The 16,678-nt window shown below is 39.0% G+C and overlaps 1 protein-coding gene and 1 long non-coding RNA gene across 2 annotated transcripts in view; one reads left to right on the forward strand and one right to left on the reverse strand.

Annotated features, from left to right (window-relative positions):
- The window catches only part of pik3cb (phosphatidylinositol-4,5-bisphosphate 3-kinase, catalytic subunit beta), a 41,344-nt gene extending 27,142 nt beyond the window's left edge, over window positions 1–14,202 (forward strand). The window contains exons 3-23 of the mRNA XM_061280628.1: window positions 271–499; window positions 2,477–2,697; window positions 4,102–4,281; window positions 4,838–5,005; window positions 6,138–6,227; window positions 6,443–6,697; window positions 6,775–6,871; window positions 6,971–7,101; window positions 8,152–8,202; window positions 8,785–8,973; window positions 9,467–9,588; window positions 9,756–9,899; window positions 10,043–10,142; window positions 10,626–10,807; window positions 10,908–11,017; window positions 11,107–11,185; window positions 11,455–11,622; window positions 11,709–11,832; window positions 11,946–12,091; window positions 12,617–12,749; window positions 13,186–14,202. Coding sequence (XP_061136612.1) covers window positions 271–499; window positions 2,477–2,697; window positions 4,102–4,281; window positions 4,838–5,005; window positions 6,138–6,227; window positions 6,443–6,697; window positions 6,775–6,871; window positions 6,971–7,101; window positions 8,152–8,202; window positions 8,785–8,973; window positions 9,467–9,588; window positions 9,756–9,899; window positions 10,043–10,142; window positions 10,626–10,807; window positions 10,908–11,017; window positions 11,107–11,185; window positions 11,455–11,622; window positions 11,709–11,832; window positions 11,946–12,091; window positions 12,617–12,749; window positions 13,186–13,323 — 3,057 coding nt within the window. The 3' untranslated portion in view covers window positions 13,324–14,202. The remainder of the gene's footprint in view (window positions 1–270; window positions 500–2,476; window positions 2,698–4,101; window positions 4,282–4,837; window positions 5,006–6,137; window positions 6,228–6,442; window positions 6,698–6,774; window positions 6,872–6,970; window positions 7,102–8,151; window positions 8,203–8,784; window positions 8,974–9,466; window positions 9,589–9,755; window positions 9,900–10,042; window positions 10,143–10,625; window positions 10,808–10,907; window positions 11,018–11,106; window positions 11,186–11,454; window positions 11,623–11,708; window positions 11,833–11,945; window positions 12,092–12,616; window positions 12,750–13,185) is intronic.
- On the reverse strand, window positions 3,528–9,858 carry LOC133155372 (uncharacterized). The gene is made up of 2 exons (XR_009714662.1): window positions 9,728–9,858; window positions 3,528–5,037 (listed from the first exon to the last, which is right to left on the reverse strand). It is a non-coding gene; the product is annotated as an uncharacterized LOC133155372 (long non-coding RNA).
- Window positions 14,203–16,678: the final 2,476 nt, after the last annotated feature.

Raw genomic sequence — 16,678 nt, forward strand, 5'->3', positions numbered from 1 at the left:
TTTCATTTTTGTAAACATATTGGAATACAACTCTCATTCAATCAACTGATGGGAAAAGTTACTTTTTTTATCAACTGCAATGTTGGGAAACACATACTGTACAGAAGTGATTTTTGACAATACTGTATTTCATAAAGAGTTATGTTTTGATTGAGATACTTGAGACATTTACATACTTTTGGCCATTGCATAAGACTCCACCTAGACAACTTACTAATTCGAAAGTTCTTTTGTCATCAATTTTTCTCAGTTAATTCTTCTCTTCTGTAGCTCTTATGGAAACACGCTCAGACATTCCCCTTGTTTCCTGCCTTGGGCGAGATGGAAAGCCACATGTTCCAGTGTGTCAACCAGACGGCCGTGCACGAAGAACTAGAAGATGAAACGAGGAGACTTTGTGATGTTCGTCCCTTCTTACCGGTTCTCAAGTTGGTGACACGCAACTGCGGTCGAGCTGAACGGCTGCTGGATTCCAAAATTGGTGTGCTTATCGGCAAGGGTAAGACATCTTTGATAAACAATTCAAGCTGTCACACAGAATCCGATTTCAAAATAATGAAGTTGCTTTGGAGTTCTAGCTATGAAATCATTCCCAGATCACAAAATGCCTTCAGCACTTCCTCCCCAGCAACACCACTACAGAATTTCGCACATTTATTTATCAGCCAGGTGTCCTGTCTGTAGCTTGCTCAAATCAGTGGCCCAATTATATATACACAGTTGTAACGGCACTCCAAGGGCAACCGTAATTATAATGTGGCCCCTGACACAAATTAGTTTGATACTCCTGGTCTAGTGTAAAAATAATTTCTACAATACTTCAGTGTAAAAGGGCTTCAGGTTAGAACATTGACTCAGCTGATTGTCAGGGCCAGTATTTGGCATTTCACGCATATCAGCCTCGACCTTTAAAAAAACTAATCTTCCTTCCAATAGAAGTTCACAAAATTTGGCAAGCCTCAGGATTTTTTTATTTCTTAATTTTTCATTTAGCTTCGGAACTCCTTACATTTCTTTCGTTTTAACTAACTAACACAAAGTTAAGTTAAACATTAACGTTTAAACTATTTTGAAATTGTGGAACACTTTATGCTGTAGAGAACGTTAGGTAGCTCTCTCTCGATTGTTGAAGTTTCCATTCAACTTTCTAAGATGTTGCTGTGCCTGGGTGGTTTCCGCACTTTTTCTTAGAATTTGTCATCAAAGATGTCTGTAATGTAAGAGAGAAACTCGTAATATGTGGGTTGGTGATAAAACAAGGTATTGTAATTGGGCACTTAGGTGTGATTCTGAATGCTTGTTTGTCCGTGTACCCTGCAATTGGCTGGCGATCAGGCCAGGGTATCCCCTGGCCACTGCCCAAAGTAAGATGGGTTAGGCTCCAGCGTGGCCACGACACTCGTGAAGATTAGTGGTTCAGATAATGGGTGTATCAAATCTGAAATCTGTTTATGCCTTAAGGTGTTTAAACGAAGTGTTGAGTTTGTGTTGTAAACAAAATTGACATCTTGAAAATGTTTTCTTTGTTACTGAAAATGAATATTGGCTCCAAATATAGGTTCTACTAAAAAGTGGGACGTAATCATTCATTGTCTGCTCAAGATAAAGCTTCTTCGGGTATATCATGACTCAAATAGCGAAAAATTGCAGTAGAATTTTAAAAATATACTTTGGATAGGAGGGGAAGGTTAAGCATTTGGTGGTATGGTATGGTATGGTATGGTATGGTATGGGCACAAAATTTCACAATCTCCTTATCTCAGCTCAGTAGATGTCAATGGACATTTTCTGTTCTTGGAATCTTTTTAAAATTAAAAAAACGTAAAATAAACTTGTGCTGTTAGTCAAGTGGAAAAGTAGGTGAGGTGGAGCAGAGACTTTCAATCAAAGCTAGGGGTCATGCGGATGTTAAATGGCTTTAAATAGCAGCTTGATGTTTTCATTGGCAAGGGACTATTGTGCTGAAAGCTCTTTAGCAAATTTGAATCATAAGAGATTTAATCACCCAAGCAGTACCTTTGGCATTTAGGTCCAGCATTAATATTTGGAGGCGTCTGTTTAATTCTATACGGGACTCGGGTTGTAATTTTAAAATTGGTTCCTCCACTGTACGTACATGTTGGGCCAAATAGGTGTTTGAAATTCTTGGAAGAAAGTACTGCATTGGAATGAGCCAGGGGGTTGACATTCTTAATGCCACATACATAAGTTTACTGAAAGAAACTAATCTATCAACCCTAACAGTCAGGAAGAATAATATCACAAGACTTACTAGTCTGTAGAGAGCTTTTGTTGCTTTCTTCTGTTTTCATTTAAAGTCTCTCCACATGTTATGGAGGACCAAAAGTGCCAAAATTAAATATCGTGTCGACAATCGATAGGATATGTATGACATTTTATTTGTCTTATGCTTCGAAGTATTCTATTGTATATAAATTGCAACTGCTTTCACCCCCCTCCCCACAATCTCTACTAGGCCTTCATGAACTCGATGGCATGAATGACCAGGAAGTAAAAGACTTTCGCTGTAAAATGTCTCGCATCAGTGAAGAGAGAATGCAACGTCTCCAGATGATGACATGGACAGAGTGGTTGCAGGCATGTTTTTGCCCACAGCTTGAGCCTTGGATCAGCAAAGATGGACTCAATGACCGCTCAGCTACCTTAAAAGTCATCATCCATGTTGACCAATCTCAGGTGAGCTTCCACGGCCCAGCGGCCTTGACATAACTTTGTGTGTATAACACTGTTTCAGTTAATGTTTGAAATAAATATCCATTTATCCGATTTCTGTCGCGAGGATTGCTGCTAAATTGGAGCCTCGCTATGATGACTTTGGGAAAGACCCGATTGCCAGTAAATCGCAGGGCAGATATAGAAAACACGCTCATTCATAATAGACAGTCAATCACAGGGCTCACATAGAGCTAGATGACCTCTCACATTCATACCTATGATCAATAGCATCCTAAATCAGTAAATGTAAACTTTGTCACAAAATGCGACTCACTAAAGAGGAAAAAAAAACATGAGGTAAAACAGGCAGTTTTTTGTTTTCTCTTTTTGGCATGTGTTTGTTTATTCTATTACAATGCCATCTAGTGTCAAACAGTCAGCTGACTGCATCATATTGTTGCCAGCAGCAGATCATTTTCCATCCTATTGCCAGATTAAAGGAAGAAAACACCAAATATTGCAAAAGGGAGATCGTTTTTGCCAAATAGCAACTCTCAACAGCTGTTTCTGCTCGGTGTCATCTTATGACTGTAATTCAGAAAAGTCATGTACGTCATGTGACAAGTCTAAATGAGTCAGAAGTAACATCATAATTATGACATTCTCACTGAATTTGACGGATAGGTCAGTGGATTGAAGCCCTGCCTTTGGTCCATGGTTCTATTTCCCTCAGCATTCCGTTCTGTCCTTCTGTTATACACACAGTTTTTTGTTCATAATCATGGGGTGATCCTCAAGACCTTTTGCGTTACAGTATTTATTCTCTTACACAAGTAAAGGCCATATTAAGCTCAAGTGAAAATTGGCAGAAAGTTTTATTTGGAAGGTCAGACACAATAAGATGTAATATGGGCAGGAAGTGTGTTATTGTTGTAAAGCAAACATGATCATTGTTCATTGGTGCGAGTCTTCCTTTAGGGATTTCATTTAGTTTGTCAGCCATGTAGCCTCTGATCTCTATTGATGTTTTCATATTTATGCTGATGTTGTTTCAACATAAAGATTTGTGCGGTATGCCCCTGCATCTTTTCCAAAACGCTTCTGTTAATTTATTGATGCAATTCGATTATATCGCCAGGAAATTTTAATTCCATCTCAGGAATCGGGTCAGTACTGAGCTATAATTAGAATACAACAGTAAGCCTCCCTGTTTCATTCAGAACATATTGACCCATCCGTCTGAGTTGATTCAACACGCACATGTGTGACTTGTGTTTTTAGTCGTTACATTTTTACATAAACACAAAACATTTAGTAAAGCATTTCATGCTGACCAGGATTTCTTCATTAGGATTTATGTACATTTTAGAACTACAAGTGTTGCAGTGATAAACACAATCATATATTTTATTGTTTTTCCTGAAGGATTCTGCCTGTTTGAAAGTGCCTGCATCCTGCAACGCTGTCGAGCTGATAGAACTGGCTGTAAGGAAGTGGTTGACCACTCATGGGCATGAGGAGGAGGCATGGAGAGGACAGTATGTCCTGAGAGTCAGCCATTGCATGGAGTTCCTCTGTGGAGACCATGCGCTCTGTGAATACAAGGTCAGTGAGTGTGTTTGATTGCAAGTTAAGATGAAGATTTAATGTTGAATCAAGAATAGATTGATGAGACTGTTAGAGAGGCAGACACAGGTGCACGGAGACAAATGTCACAAAGGACTTTATGCCAGTGTTTTGACTTGGAAAAAAATGAGTGCAATAAGAAAAGACTTGTACTTTCACTGTTTCTAAAAATGTTAATGAATGCATTAAGAAAATGTTAGTTTTTTTATTCATTTGAAAGTTGTGTGGCTATGAAATGATTGTCTTTGTGTCATTTCATTGTGTTTACTAATCAACTTTATGAAGAAAAAATAATAGTCATTAATGACATTTTTTGTGTCCTCGTCTTATTTGGAAAAAGTATTAAAATACGTTTAGTACTGATACAGATACAAAAATATGGAGCCTATACAATCATATTGCTGTCAGAATAAAATTAATTAAAAAAGCTTTACTGCTTATTATATCCAAGCATGGCATTTTCAATATGTATCAGATAAATGTTTATTCAATTGTCATTGGTTATTCAATGTAGTGTATCCTTTCCTGTGTGTAGTATATACGCACGTGTATGCAGGCAAGGGAGTCTCCACACCTTACCCTGGTTTCCTCCAGTACAGTCAAGGCCATGTTTGAAAAGGAAATCACCGCCATTGGGGCAGTAGTCAGTCGCAAGTCCTCCAACCCACCTCTGCCCCTACCTCCAAAAAGAAGGGTTCCCGTGGTGAGTCACTCATGTGCTTGATTCTCAAGAAGCTGGAAAAAGGTCATTACAAACACAATGTGATGCAGTACAAATTGCAACCACAATAATGAATACATTTTTATTATAGCTCTTTGTACACTCTGAAATTGTTAGAAAATTAGAATATAAGGAAAGGCTTTTTCAAGGAAATTAAGAATTGTTGTTTTTTACTTATTGAGATTTTTCTAAAGATAATCATTGTCAGGGCAGCATTTGATAGTGTAGTGATTCACATAGCAGCATTTCAGGCTCTATTACCGTCCACTCTGTCATTGATTGGTAATCAATTTCTCCTCTTATCCCAAGTCAGCTTTGAGATGTTCCATCTTTCCTTTGATCCATAACAGGATAAATGGTGTAATGTTTATTTATTATTAATAGTGTTGTTATTATTATGTTTGACGTAAATAGGTTTATAGTATTTTATAAACATTGATTAATATATGGGGTGGCTGCATAGACAATTGTAAATCAGTGGCCCTCAAAAGGGGCTGGGGTAAGACCTAATATGATTTGTTTGTAGCTAGTTTAGATGTGATGTGTAGACGGTAAATGTTCTTCAGCACACTTAAATACTCTGTTCAAATAACCCAATGTTTATGCAGTCATGTCGCAGTCATTGTTTCAACAAAATATCCAAAAACTGACAGGTGTTCAGGTTTACCAAGCAAACATGCGTCGCCATGAACTCCTGTGTTTTACGAGGATCTGTTTTTTTGTTACCTGACATTATTTGCCACCTTGCCCCAAAAAATAAATACATAAAAGTAAACATACCGCTCAGTTTTGCTATAAACATGGTGTTGTCTCCCCCTCATGTCAAGTATTCAACAATGGAAATGTTACAAAAACGTAAAAATAAAGATACCCCCCCACACACACGCACACACACGCACACACACACGCTGACATACACTCACACACACAGACACACTTGTTATTATTGTGGTTGTAGTAATACCGTGCCCACCGCAACATACAGCCCACCACATGCACACATTATGTACATATTTGCAATCCAGGATATGAATTAATGCATATAGTATGTATGGCTGTTTATTGTGCTGCTGCTGCTGCTGCTGCATTCATTGTATTTTTTCTTATCCTACAGCAAGCACAGACTTGTGTGTGGGATGTGCCAAGCCCATTTAAGATAGTTCTATTGAAAGGCTGCAAGGTGAATGCGGAGGAGACTGCTAAGGTAAACCTTGTACACATCAATTACAGTATTGCATTATTATTAACATAAAGAAATCAGTAACAGTAAAAACAAAAAAAAAACAAAATAAGGTAGTTGGATTGGAAAATCCTAGCTTACTAAATAATAACCATCTCCAAAATGTATTATTTATATTTATTGTCACTAGCGCCATCAAATTTAAACCAGATTATATTTCTTTGTGATGGTCTACACAGGTCCAGGTCAGGGCCGGGCTTTTTCACGGAACAGAGCTTTTATGCAAACCAGCTGTGAGCAGCGAGAGCAACGGCCGCTCAGAGCACACGTGGAAAGACAGCACATTAGAGTTTGACATCTCGGTCTGTGACCTGCCGCGGATGACACGCCTGTGCTTTGCCATCTATGCCGTCATGGATAAGGTCAAGAAGCAGAAGTCTACCAAAAACGCCCATCCAAACAAGTACCAGACTATTCGCAAAGCAGGGAAAGTGGTAAGAAGCCAGCAGGTTCACTACCCTTCCCGCTTTTACGATACCCTTGACCCCTAACTTCTGTCTTTATTTGTTAGCACTACCCCATAGCCTGGGTGAACACAATGGTGTTTGACTACAAAGGTCATCTAAAGATGGGAGATATCATCCTTCACTGCTGGTCTTCGTTTCCTGGTATTAAACTCAACCATTCACTTCTAATTATTTGACTTCATTGAAAAGCTGGTTAAGCGTGTTCAGCAATTAACCAAGAAATGATTTTGCTTTGGTCAGATGAACTTGAAGAGATGCTGAATCCCATTGGAACTATTCAGACCAATCCATTCACAGAAAACGCCACAGCTCTGCACATCAATTTCGTCGAATACTCAACGCACCCCATCATTTTCCCTCCCTTTGACAAGGTCAGACCACAGTAAGCAATTGAACTGTTGATCATTTGGTACAGAACCTGCAGTGCCTTGAAAAGGTACAGATACCCCTTGAACTTCACATCTTGTGACCTTAGAATCACAAATGTATTTTGTTGAGATTTTATGTGCTAGCTAGACACACACAAAGTACCATGTAATCAAATTACCGTATTTTAGATGTCCAAAGTCCGGCCCGCGGGCCAAATATATATATCTTATATATGGACAAAGTTTTAAAATGGGCCATTCGTTGAAGGTGCGCCTTATAATCCGGTGCGCCTTATAGTGCGGACAATACGGTAGTCTTCAAAATTGGATGTGATATAAATCTTAAATCGTCAGATTTCCTCGCACATCGCATAAAACATTTTTGACTGGGATAGTCTCCAGCATGCCCGCGACCTTCGTGAGGAAAAGCGGTTCAGAAAATGGATGGATGGATAAATCTTAAATGTGTATTGTGCCTTTGCATTCATCTCCTGTACTGATACACCTAGATACAATCCAGTGAATCAGTTCCCTTAAAAAGTCTCCTATTTCGTGAATAGAGTCCATTGTGTGTAATTTAATCTCAGTATACAGTAAATACACCGGTTTTGTAAATGCCTCAGCGCTTTTGTTAGAGAACACTCGTGAAAAACATCATAAAGACCAAGGAACTCACCGGACAAGTTGTGAAATTTAAAGCATAGTTGAATTATAAAACGTGTACTGTATATATCCCAACTCTAAATCATCAAAAGGAGCACTTTTTAATCCATCCGTCTCAATATGAGAAAAGTATGGCACTATTGTAAACCAGGCATCTATGTTACATTATCAAATTTATATCATGAAACTTTTGATAATTAAGTCAGACAGTCTTCAGCAGATAGTTAAGTACTGCTTTGTGTAGGTTGATCATATAAATCTTAATAATAAAACAGTTGAATTTTTGGTTGTAAGTAATTTGTGAATATGTTCAAGGGTTATGAACACTTTTTCAAGACACTGAATTCTCTGATATGTGGGGTGAACGTCCATTCATACTTTTTTTTACAGATCCTGGAAAAGGCTGCTGAGATTGCTGGAGCAAGTGACTGTGCACAAATGGTGAGTTAATGTACAGTAGGTTGTAATTGCACATATAAAGGCAAGTAAAAAAACTCCATGGCACTATGAGCAATAATGCTATTAAATATGACCACTCCCTCTAGAGCAACGCTCTTCCTTTGAAACCCATTGTTTCCTTCTGTCAGTGTGTAACAGAAGAAAAGAAACTCCAATCAGATTTCTTGCTTTTTCCTGCCTTACGTATCCGTCAACCTGAAAGCCACCCCTGGGCGTCGACAGCCCATTACATAATTTTGTCTTTGGCATGCCTGAACCTAACATTAGCTCTGTGTTTGTTTTGCAATGCACGATCTGTGAGGTAGTGTGTGATCTGCAAAGCTCTGCAAGTGTTGATAGTTTGAATACATGTAATACTTTTATTGGAAAGTGTGAAATTAATGTTTTCTTTTGTTTACCTTTACATATTTATCTTGTGGTTGATTAAATTTATGGAAGCTTGGATAAAAAGACAATGTTGATACACGCCTGCTTTCTAGTGGACATTTATAGTAACTACAATCACTTTTCAAACTCCCTTTTTACTATCCTCGTCTCTCTCTTACGTTACCTCACTTTCCTCAGAGTCGTGGCGGTAAGAAGTTCCACATTGAGCTGAAGGAGATCATGGAGCGCGACGCACTCTCTCAGCTATGTGAGAATGAGAAGGACTTGATCTGGACACTACGCCACGACTGCCGAGAAAATTTCCCTCAGTCACTGCCCAAGCTGTTGCTCTCCGTCAAGTGGAGCAAACACGAGGACATGGCCCAGGTTTGCAAAAACAACAAATTCTAGAAAATGCTACAATTAGAATGGTGGTATTTATTTATTTTATTCTTAGCTTAAAATTAATTAAAATTATCATAGTGAAAGCTCTAGATAAATGCATGTATGAATGTTGCTAATCTCAAATTTAATGCCAAAATTACCCAAAACAAATTCGCCTACAAAAGACACAAGTGCATGTGTAAAAGTAGAACGAAAAGGCCACAAATTTTAAACGCACATAATATAATGTCACGCTGGATAAACATCCCACAATTTTTGTTTCATTTTGACAAGCTATCTGGTTTATTTTATTTTATGTTTAAATGTAGCCCTAGAGGAATCCATTATATTTTTGTCATGAAAAGTTAATAATTCTGATCATCTTAATTTCTAACTGGAAGTAAAACGTGTTCATAACAACACTACATGCCCCCAGCCTATATGTAAGTGTTTAAAATTTCTGAATAATTTTGATTTTATGTCTCTCTGTGTTTAGCTGCAAGCACTGCTTCAGATTTGGCCTAAACTGTGTCCAAGAGACGCACTGGAGCTTCTGGATTTTAACTATCCAGATCAATATGTCAGAGAGTATGCTGTACGCTGCTTGTATGATATGAGGTAAGCATAAATACTGTCCCAATTATTTTCAATCCCATCCTTTGTCTCATCCTCTTCTGTCATTTCCATAATTTCCACTATCATCATGTTTGTATGCTTCCTCTCAAATTGTCAATCTTCAGGAGTGTAAGAATCTGACCTCTCGCTTCCCTCTTGTTCTTCTTAAGTAACGAAGAGCTGTCACAGTACTTGCTTCAGTTGGTTCAGGTGTTGCGTTATGAGCCCTATTATGACTGCGCCCTTACCCACTTCCTGCTGGAGCGAGCCCAAGGAAATCGCAAGATAGGGCACTTCCTCTTCTGGCACTTAAGGTTTGTTTGTTTGTTTGTTTGTTTGTTTACAGTCCAAAGAGAGATGGTTGTTGTTGTCTTTTTTTTCTTACAACATGAAATTGAACGCTGGCAACACAGTTTTCCACTTGCTGATCAGTCTTTGTGTGTGCTGCCACCTATAGGTCAGAAATCCACATGCCTGCTGTTTCAGTTCAGTTTGCCCTCATGCTCGAAGCCTACTGTAGAGGCAGTATCCCTCATATTGAGGTTCTAAAGAAACAGGTATCTTTTTTAACATATCTAAACTCACACCAAAGCAATGTCATCGTCGTCTTAAAATTCAAACGGGATTTTTATTAGCATTATTATTTTTATTATTATTATTATTATATAAATTAGACCAGAATAAAACAAATCTGTTTTCATCTCTATCACATTGGATTTATAGTATTCTTACAGGGACAATAGCATCACCCTCTTGCCCCTTAACCTTTACCCTTTCTGCTGCTCTGACAGAAGGTCCGTTGGAGATTCTACTTCCTTTTCAACCCTTTTGTGCATTAGCCACTTCCTGTTTTGAAAAGTACACTATACATACTGCGTTGACATATTGCTGACACTGTGTTTTTAAGGCGAACATGCACAGCGATAGGAATCGATGATCTACTGTTTAACATATGACTCGCATGCTGATTGGTAACAATGTAAAAGTAGGACAACAAAATCATAATTTACCTTGATTAATTCTGGATATATTCCAACTAGGTGGAAGCCCTGAGTAAGCTAAAGTCAGTGAATGAGCTAATAAAGCTGGGTACCATGAAGAATGCTCGGAGTAAGTTGACCAAGGAGGCCATGATGACTTGCCTAAAGCAGAGTGGCTACTCGGAGACTCTGTCGGACCTGCACTCTCCTTTAAATCCCAACATCCTGCTGTCAGGCATGAAGTGAGACAACAGTCAACAACCCGCGTGTGGGGCAATGTGTTAAAGAGGGATTTTTTATTTTATTTATTTATTTTAAACATGCTCATTCTTTATATGACAGTGTGCAAAAGTGTCGCTACATGGACTCCAAGATGAAGCCGCTCTGGATTGTTTACAACAACAAGCTGCTGGCAGGAGACACCTTAGGAATCATCTTTAAGAATGGGGATGGTAAGAAAAGTCAAGAAGAGCTGGCATCGTTTTTACTTACTGTACAGTTGTCAGACTGTTTTCTTTCCTATTTCACTTTTCCTCCCCAGACCTAAGACAAGATATGTTGACACTGCAGATTTTGCGGTTAATGGATTTGCTATGGAAGGAGGCTAATCTTGATCTCAGGTGAGTGCATCTGCTTGTTTTTGTTGCTTTGTAGGAAATAGGAGGCACTTAACTACCTTGTGCCTGTGGCTCAATATCTGGAAAAGCCCTGATTTTTAATCACTAAATAATATCAATTAACAAAAACAACTGTGTATAAAACAATAATTGAGTGGGTGCAAATAAATGTGTATTCGATTAATCGATAAAATAGTCGATAGTGACTGCCCTGGGGTAGTTCTTGTGTGTTTACACCCTAAAACCTGATTCTCTCACCGTATGTCGTGCAGGGTAGTACCATATGGTTGCCTAGCGACAGGTGACCGGGCAGGGCTGATTGAAGTTGTGTCATCGGCTGACACGATTGCCAATATCCAGTTGACCAGCTCCAATGTGGCAGCCACTGCCGCATTCAATAAGGATGCTCTGCTCAACTGGCTCAAGGAACGCAACTCTGGGTATGATGGTACCACAGGATGAGTAATTGCTTATGAATAGCTTGTGCTTTTTTTTCTGACAAATATCCATTTTTGCATTTAAACAGAGATGCTCTTGATCGGGCCATTGAGGAGTTCACCTTGTCATGTGCAGGCTACTGTGTAGCCACATATGTCCTCGGCATTGGGGACCGCCACAGTGACAACATCATGGTCCGCAGCACTGGGCAGGTTGGAAAATTATTTTATTATAATTTAGTGTGCAGTATCCTCAAACACCAGTAAATAAATATTTTTAATATTGATTTAAAGCTGGAGCTCATTGCCTTTTTTTTGCCCACCAGCTCTTCCACATAGACTTTGGTCACATACTGGGCAACTTCAAGTCAAAGTTTGGCATAAAGAGGGAACGTGTGCCATTCATCCTCACACACGACTTTATCCACGTCATACAACAGGGCAAAACTGGGTACACTGAAAAATTTGCCAGGTCTGTTCCACTTAGTCTACTTTATCAAGTCATAAGTCTCAATAAGCTGCTGGTCTCAATAAGCTGTTGGAAACTACTTTGGTCATCATATTTAAAGGATTGTTTGTCTGTATGAATTATATCTACAATTAAAAAAAAAAAAATGGAATAGCATCTACCAGCTGGATCACTTCTGTCTGTTACTGTAATGTACGTAGCCACCAATAGGTGGCAGACAAGACTGCGGTTTTGCGGCACGTTTATATTAGTTATATTTTTCTAAAAACCTACATGATCATACACTCGATTTAAGACAAAGTTTAGTGTAATTATTTTGATATATACTAATAATATTGTAGTCTGTATTTTCTTTCTAAAATAATTTCAGGAATGAAGCTGAACATTAGGTTATTTCCTCATACTGCCAACATAAGCTCATAGAGACATTCCGAGTCCATGTTTCACCCATATTCAACATAACCACTTTAATATAAATGTTAATTGCAGTTGTGAATGACGTTCCATTGTGTGTGACTGTATTGGCAGCTTCCGTCAGTACTGTGAGGAAGCTTATCTCATCTTGAGGAAGAATGGGAACCTCTTCATCACCCTGTTTGCCCTCATGCTTACCGCTGGCCTGCCTGAGCTCACTTCGGTCAAAGACATCCAATACCTGAAGGTGATCAAGACACTTGCGGGCATGCCTTTCAGCACTATCTCTTGCTGACATAGCAATAATGCCTAATAAAAATGAATGACATTGGAGTGACAGGACAGTAATTAGAACGCCTCAAAACCGGTTTTGATCATTTTCTGTCTACTGTAATAAGCAACATGTATGGATATACACTAACAACTCTGCAGGGGGCAGTGTTGTACTTCACATACGGCTCTGGCGGCACTCACTTCTGCCACATAGTATTGCTGGAAATTAAGCACAGATAAGATCCAGTTGGGAAATGTGCATTTAAAAAAAAAAAATCATAATGCCACTAATCCAGTTTGTTCAATTTCGTCAATTTCTTTCTCTCTTATGCACTATATAAGCACGATATAAATATTTATTTATTTATTTTCTTCTAATATCTTTATCTTCCATGGACGCCGCCCCACAGGATTCCTTGGCTTTGGGCAAAACAGACGAGGAGGCACTCAAACAGTTCCGGCAGAAATTTGATGAGGCTCTGAGAGAGAGCTGGACTACCAAAGTCAACTGGATGGCCCACAATGTTGCCAAAGACAACCGTTCCTAGAGCACCAGAGACACGTTGAAGGCAAGGATGCATCCACATCACAGGCTGATCCGGTGTCGCTCTTTGCCTTTAGGTGTGATGTCTTTGCCACATGTACTGTAGAAGCGAACGGGTACATGGTCTCACCACAGCCCCACGCTCCTTCAAACATTCCTCTATACTTTAAAGGACCATCAACACCAACAGGAAGTACAGCTTGGCAGTGGGGCTATAAGTGTACCCCATTTCTGTAGGCGGATTGTATTTTTTTTATTTGAGATGCCTTTATTGCTCTTCTCCTCATTCTAGGAGACTTTGATGGGAGTGAGCCTTTTGTCCTTGTTTTACAATGGTTGACTTGAATCAAATTGGACCTTTAAACACTGGAACATTTTTGTAAGAAATGTGAGATGGCTTTTTTTCCCCCGAAAGTCCAATCAAGTCCAAAACAATAATTACTATGAATGCAATCTATTTTGTTTAAAAGATATATAATAATAACCCGCCACCCAACGACAATTGGACTTGCTGAGAAATAACAAAAAGCAAATGTTTTGGTTGCCGACTTTATTCATGAATGTGCCACTTTTTCCCAGGAGCGGTTTTTATATTGGGCGATTATTTTTGACAGGGTGCACCCCCCAAGGATCTGTCTCTGTATTTTGTGCAATATCCATCAATGAGTATATAAACCATATCTACATGTATAAAATTCCTACGGTCTTGGCCTATCTTTTTTTTTTTTGTGTAGCAACTGTAGTTTGCACCACTAGCCATTGACAGTCTTAGTTAGACACTGGATGTTGTCAAATGTACAGACTTTTATTGTTGTTTGCTGTTATTCATAGGAGTTCTATTAATAAGTTTTATTAATTAAAGGTTATTTTCCCCTGTGCTGTATTTCCTCCCGTGGTCTGTTCATTACGTGGGGATTGTGTGCATGTGTTCAGTTTTGCAGAATGTGTGCCCTGTTCTTAAAGCTTAAAGTATGGCAAACAGTCAAACATTGCCAAAAATATTTTAGATCTTGAAGCACTAAATATTATCGATCACAGCAAAAACAAATGTGCCTCAATAAAAATGCCTGTCCATTCAAAATAATGCATGGTCTGTTTGCATGTTCACCCCGTGCCTGCGTGGGTTCAACTAAAAATTCCTCCCACATCTGAAAAACATGCATGGTAGCACTCTAAAATCCCAGTAGGTGTCAGTGCAAGTGCAAATGGATGTTTGTCTGTGTGCCCTCTGATTGGCTGGCAACCAGTTCAGGGTGTTCCCCGCCAACTGCCCGATGACTCCTGGGTTAGGTTCCAGCACGCCCACGACCCCCATGGGGAAAAGCGGTACAGAAAATGCATGTATGAAACACTTCCGTTTTTGTATTGATGCAAATGTAATGTCCTGTGAAAGTAGTGTGTTTCAAGCTGTTTGAAATGCTCTAGTTGGGTGTGCAACGTATTTTATTTTAGACTGTTATTCTTTGTGTCAACAGACAGTGGTGTTCTTGTGTTCCTTGAAAGGCAGTACATAATTTAATTATTAATAAGGTTATTGTCATTACGTATTTATTATCACCAGTCAGCCATATACTATGACACAGTTCAGCAGAGAGACAAAACCACCACCTAAATAAATAAATAAAAAACACAACTTATTTCTCTGATAATCAGCTGGGTAATGCTCCATTTCTGAGCCTTGTCATTAGCAGTAGTTTAAGTATTAATTATTATTTGTCCTCTCAGGTTTGTTCTTTTCGTTATCTGCAAAATGTTGCCATGCAGTGCTTATTAATAGGCTCACTAGGATTGAGAACTCAATGTTTACTCTGTGGCTGTTACCTGCTGGTGCTGATCATCAATTTATGTAATATAACCAGGTGGATGAAAACACAAACATATCGATAGCTTAAGTGTTAAATGGGTTCAGTATACATGAATCGTGAAGGATTTATATGACTGGGAGATTTACATTGATCAGCAGAATCAAATGTGGTTTGAAAACAACAAAATTTTGCTTTAATATGTATTACACTTTTTTTATGCTCTTTTGCATTTATCAACTAAATTTAAACTCTAGGAATATGTACCTGTAAAGTAATCTTTTACCAGTAATCCATTACACTTCAGTATTCTTGCCACCCAATAATGTCAGGAAATATTGTTATAATAACACACATTACCAAGAGGATTTCTGGTTAGATAATCCTGACAATCAGACGTGCCTTTTAAAGCTCCGGCGCTGCCCACGTGGTGACTCACTTGTTCAGAAAATTCCACCCACCTGTGGACTGGGATGTAAACTCTCCCAGTCTAATGATGTGATGAAGATGTGATGTTATTAAAAGACAGGATGGTGTTGAGTGGAGAATATTGAATGGAGCCTATTTCATGCGCGGATACGCGCATGACACCTCGCATAAATTGGAGCAAGCATTCGATGACGTTAGAAACTGTCACGGACGGCGTGTGGAAATGGAGCAGGGCGACCATGTGCAGCTTGGACCAGGGTTTTATTGGAACAAACTCAAACACAAACTTGGTAAACTGACATCAATAATAGGACTGACCTGACAAGACGTGGAACAGAAAGACATCGTGACGTGACCATGACAGCAGCGATTGATCGACAAGCAACAATCGACGAGCAATGAACCGACAATGAACAAGGGGCAGACAGGGCTTAAATACCAAGCACAAAACACGAGGCAGGTGAACGCGGTTACATTGATTGAGGGAACACAGGAGGGGAGGGGCGACGCGAACAGAAACCATGGCAACTTAGCAAAACTGGGGACCAATCATGACAAGAAACAGGAAAAAAAAAAAAGTTCTTTCTCTTCTCTCTCTGGTTAGTAAACCAACACGGGTTGGTTAAACAGTTATATATTATTGATATTTTTTTATCTTGTAGTTCTGTTGATTGTAAGCCATGGTTGGGTAGCAAAGATTTCAGCCAAACTATAATGAAGATTGTTACGGATGTAAAGAGAAAACCAAAAGCAACGTCAGCTCAAATGGTCTTTAAAAAAAGAAGTGGTGTTAACTGATTAGACTAGAGAGGAGTCAGTGAGCTACAATGGCACAGGAGATCTCGTCAAAATTGAGGTCAAGCATGTTCTTGGAAAAATTTGGAAGATAGTAAGAGACACACTTCGACTTTACAAACATGACAATGATCCAACATGTAAAGCAAGGCCGGGTCAACTCTTCACTGGCAACAACAGAAAAAAAGGGAAGGTTCTAGAGTGTCACATTCTCCTGACCTCAATTTCATTGATACACTGAGGATCTCAAATGTGCCGGTTACCTGTGGCTAAAGCCAAACTGTGTCAATTTTTTTTTTTTTTACTGTCTGAACCTCAAATTCTGGAATTCCT

The sequence above is a fragment of the Syngnathus typhle genome, linkage group LG6, assembly GCF_033458585.1.
Source record: "Syngnathus typhle isolate RoL2023-S1 ecotype Sweden linkage group LG6, RoL_Styp_1.0, whole genome shotgun sequence".
Lineage (NCBI taxonomy): Eukaryota > Metazoa > Chordata > Actinopteri > Syngnathiformes > Syngnathidae > Syngnathus > Syngnathus typhle.